A 4,186-nucleotide genomic window follows, 5' to 3' on the forward strand; every position below is an offset into this window, starting at 1 on the left:
TGGCTTTTGGAAAGCAAACCCTCAGTGACTCATACGCCGAACCGCCTCAGTCAAAGGCCTGGCCTCTCTCTCCTGTGCAGGGCAATTTGGGTCAACAGGGTCAGGGAGGAGCCCAGCCGTGAGGCCCCGTAGCCAAGGTGTCTTGGCCCAGAAAACACAAGGGGCTTTGATGCCTCAGAAAGCAGCGGCTCTCCCCACCCCAGGATGCTGCGGCTGCTCTTGGGTAGGGCCCAGCCCCGGGGCAGGGCCTCAGTGTGGAGGCCACGTCGGGGAGCTAGGGCAGCCCCTTGAAGTCAGAAACCCCACGGCTGCTGTCTAGGAGCTGTGTGACCCTGGGCAGGTGAGTAATCTCTTGAAACCTCAGTTTTCTGGTCTGTAAAATGGAGAGGATACTATAATAGTAATAGCACCTATCTTAAAGGTTGCTGGGAGGATTAAAGAAGTCATGCTTGTGAAATGCTCAGCACATTGCCGGGCTCATAACATTTGTCCAGAAAATGGAACTGCTAGTAATACTGCTCTCTGGGATTCTCAGAAGGTTCCCTCCAGAGCAAAGCAAACTCAGCCCCCGGGTCAGAAATTGCTCCTCCCCCACCTACACCCCATCCTGCCCCACTCCCCACCCCCCCATCCCCAGCCTCCACAGAGACCCTCAGTAGCCTGTCTCTCACTCCAGCAACTCCTGTAAAACTCACACAAACAATCCTTATTAACCAACCCCAGCAGGCTTTCTTTGTATCTTCAAGCTAAAATAAAATCAATCAGAAAATGCAACTCAAAGCCTCCCTTGTCTCATGCCTTGCTGTCAAAACCCTAAGTCCATACTTTTCAAGTTGGGGTATGTACACCCATGGGAGCCTATGGGGGTATGCCAGGAATACATGAGGCCATGGGATAAATACAGCACACCTGGGGAAAAGTTAAACGTTTAAACTGAAGGTAACTTAAAACACTGTTTTTACGTTAAAACAGACATGACATAGAATCTACATTCTCATGAACAGTTAAGATGAAGCAATACTTCAGAGATAGTTCAAGCTGTTGGTGGGCATCCCTTTCTCCCTGGGTGCATGTGTCTACCCCACCCAGCAGCAGGGGGGTCCTCACTGCAAAGGCCTGAGAAGCTCCCCTTAAGCAGTGAGAGGCAGCTGGGTTTCTTCTTGGGAACACACTGGTGTCTTCCTGACTCACCCCCATTCTCCCAGGAGCTGGTCCTTATCTTTGGAAGGGGTGGCCCACGCAGTCCAGGGCCTGGGAGGTACTCCCAGCAGACATGGCAAGAGCCGGCCTGGTTTCCAGCTTCCCGACCAGGACGGCAGTTTAAGAGGTCCGAGGAGGACCAGACCTTGCTTCCTGCCCTCTCTCTTCCCCAGGCTCACAGAGCACCCACCTGGCTAGCAGTTGGTGTTTGAGCCCCTGGGAAGGGCAGGGCAGGGCACAGCTGGCACTCAACAAATGCCCCACGCTTGCCATCCTGACAACATTGTCTCCTGGGGCTTCGGGCAAGTGGGACCTCCAAAGGATTAAGGGTGACTGTGGAGTTCTCAGCAGGGCCCAGCTCCTCCTTCGCCTGTGAGGGGCAGCAATGTGGCTGGAACGGCTACCAGCTGGACACAGATCTGTAGTGAGAACTCAGTCCCCGTGGCCGTGAAGGTGATTAAGTCCATTCTTTGTGATTTTCCTTTTTGCAGGTATCTTGAGCCAAGTAAAGGTCTGTGTCGGAGAAGCAGGGACAGAAGGACCTGCACATATGGCACAGGTGGACCCGCAGGATGGACAGGGTGAGGCATCTCCTCTCTGCAGCTATGACCCCCGGATGCTACGCATGAACTTGGAGAGTGAGGATGAGGACCATGGACAGGCAGGAGACAAAGAGGGCACTGGTGACACTCGTCAGTGGGCCCATTCAAGGCTCAGCTCCCAAGGGACTCAGGACAAAACTGACTTGCCACGGCAGCATCCGTTCCACAAAAAGGAAGAGAAATTCTCTGACTCCTTTAGTGCAGGAGTCGTGGGGAAGAAACCCATGGCAATGCCTAGGAAGAAGGCCAGCTGGGAAAGAGACGAGTCAAAGATCACCCTGACTCAGGACTCCCCCAGAGCAAGCACAACTCCCAGTGGCCTCCCCAGCAGCTTCTCACACAAGGGGTTCGGTCAGGTGCAACCTCCTAGGGACCCATTACCTGCTGGCAATGATGGAGACTGGAGGGCAAACCTGGACACTGCTCTAGGTATCCCATCCAACTTCCCTGGTTCTGGAAGATATTTCTGTGCACAGAAAGGGGTAGACAAGTCCCCAGACAGCTCCTCTCCAGCTTGTGTCCCCAAGGCGGCGGGCAGTTGGGTCCCCTCCACGCAGGAGACACATATACCAGCCCAGGGGTCGGCCACCCCAGCCAACCTGGCAGCGGAGGCGCTGGCCAAAGTGCGGAAGGGCTTTAAGGACCAGAACCCGGCGGGCGCCGGGGAGGGCGGGCAGAGGGAGGCGTGTCCCCACAAGCGCCGGTGGGGCGGGCAGGCCTTCCAGAAGCCGCCTGGCGCCAAGCCTTACGCGTGCGAGCTGTGCGGGAAGGTGTACTCCCACCGGGGCACTCTCCAGCAGCACCAGCGCGTGCACTCGGGCGAACGACCCTACCGGTGCCCCTTCTGCGACAAAGCCTACACGTGGTCCTCGGACCACCGCAAGCACATCCGCACGCACACGGGCGAGAAACCCTACCCTTGCCCGGACTGCGGCAAGGCCTTCGTGCGCTCCTCCGACCTGCGCAAACACCAGCGCAACATGCACAGCAACGACAAGCCCTTCCCGTGTGCCGAGTGCGGCCTGACCTTCAACAAGCCGCTGTCGCTGCTGCGCCACCAGCGCACGCACCTGGGCGAGAAGCCCTTCCGCTGCCCCACCTGCGACCGGCAGTTCGCCGTGGCCAGTCGGATGATGGAGCACCAACGCGTGCACTCGGGCGAGCGGCCCTTCCCCTGCCCCACCTGCGGCAAGTGCTTCACCAAATCCTCCAACCTGATCGAGCACCAGACGCTGCACACGGGCCAGAGGCCCTTCAAGTGCGCCGACTGCGGCGTGGCCTTTGCGCAGCCCTCGCGCCTCGCGCGCCACCAGCGCATCCACACGGGCGAGAGGCCCTTTCCTTGCGCGCAGTGTGGCCAGGCCTTTGCGCGCTCCTCCACCCTGAAGCGGCACCAACAGATCCACTCCGGGAAGAAGGGCTTCCTCTGCGCCGAGTGCGGCAGGGCTTTCCGCATTGCCTCGGAGCTGGCCCAGCACATTCGGGTGCACAACGGGGAGAGGCCCTACCAGTGTGAGGACTGCGGCCAGGCCTTCACCCGCTCCAACCACCTCCAACGACACCGAGCCAAGCACCGCAGCTGCAAGAAGGAGCCCATCCCCCCCTCCTCCTCGGACGAGTGAGGGCTCCATCAGCTGACTCTCAGGGAAGGTGAAGACATGGCCGACCTCGGATGCAGTGACGAAACAAACTAGCCCGTTCTGCCCTCAAAGCCATATGCAAATACCGAGAAGGTCCAGGCTGGTCCTGTCTAGAGAAAGGTACTTTTCTGTTTTTATGTAAATAAAGGAATCCCCAGATGTGGTCTCTATGGAGGAATCTTCCAAAGCAGCAAATTATACCTGGGGGTAACTCAAACCCATCCAAATGGCTCAGCATTTCACTTTCCTAACGAAATGAGTTTACCCTGGGGAATGTCTTTCTGAGTCATGGCTTTGAATTAGAGACGGCCTTTATCTTAAAGAGAGGGGCGTTTATGTCTTATATTTGGGACCCAGTTATCCTAGAAATCCAGAACAGCCTTAGCCTCTGAAAAAGAAGAAGCCCGCTTCTCTTCACAGTGGAGCTTAGTAACTGGAACTAATCAGAGTCTCACCCGCAAAATTCACAGGTGCCTCCTCTCTGGCTACCTCTTCTCCTGTTTCCACCCCGGGAGCTTCAATCACATGCTATATTTACAGAGGAATCTGCCCATTTACAGAGACATATGCAAAATTTCTCCCTATGGGCTTGACCATGGTTCGGGAAGCCTTTTAGGTTCATTTAAACTTGCCAGGATCAAGAGCTCCAATGTGAAGTAAATAAAATAAAGGACCCCTTGCCCAAGTGCAATCAGCTTGTTTCACCGTCATTAAAAACAGGTTTGAAAACCTACGTGACTCGCC

At 56.2% G+C, this 4,186-nt stretch overlaps 1 protein-coding gene across 1 annotated transcript; it reads left to right on the forward strand.

The window, feature by feature from the left end:
• Window positions 1–1,750: 1,750 nt before the first annotated feature.
• Window positions 1,751–3,424, forward strand: ZNF648 (zinc finger protein 648). The gene has a single exon (XM_060285827.1). It carries the CDS (start codon window positions 1,751–1,753, stop codon window positions 3,422–3,424), a length of 1,674 nt encoding a protein of 557 aa, XP_060141810.1.
• Window positions 3,425–4,186: the final 762 nt, after the last annotated feature.

The sequence above is a fragment of the Globicephala melas genome, chromosome 1 (assembly GCF_963455315.2).
Source record: "Globicephala melas chromosome 1, mGloMel1.2, whole genome shotgun sequence".
NCBI classification, from domain to species: domain Eukaryota; kingdom Metazoa; phylum Chordata; class Mammalia; order Artiodactyla; family Delphinidae; genus Globicephala; species Globicephala melas.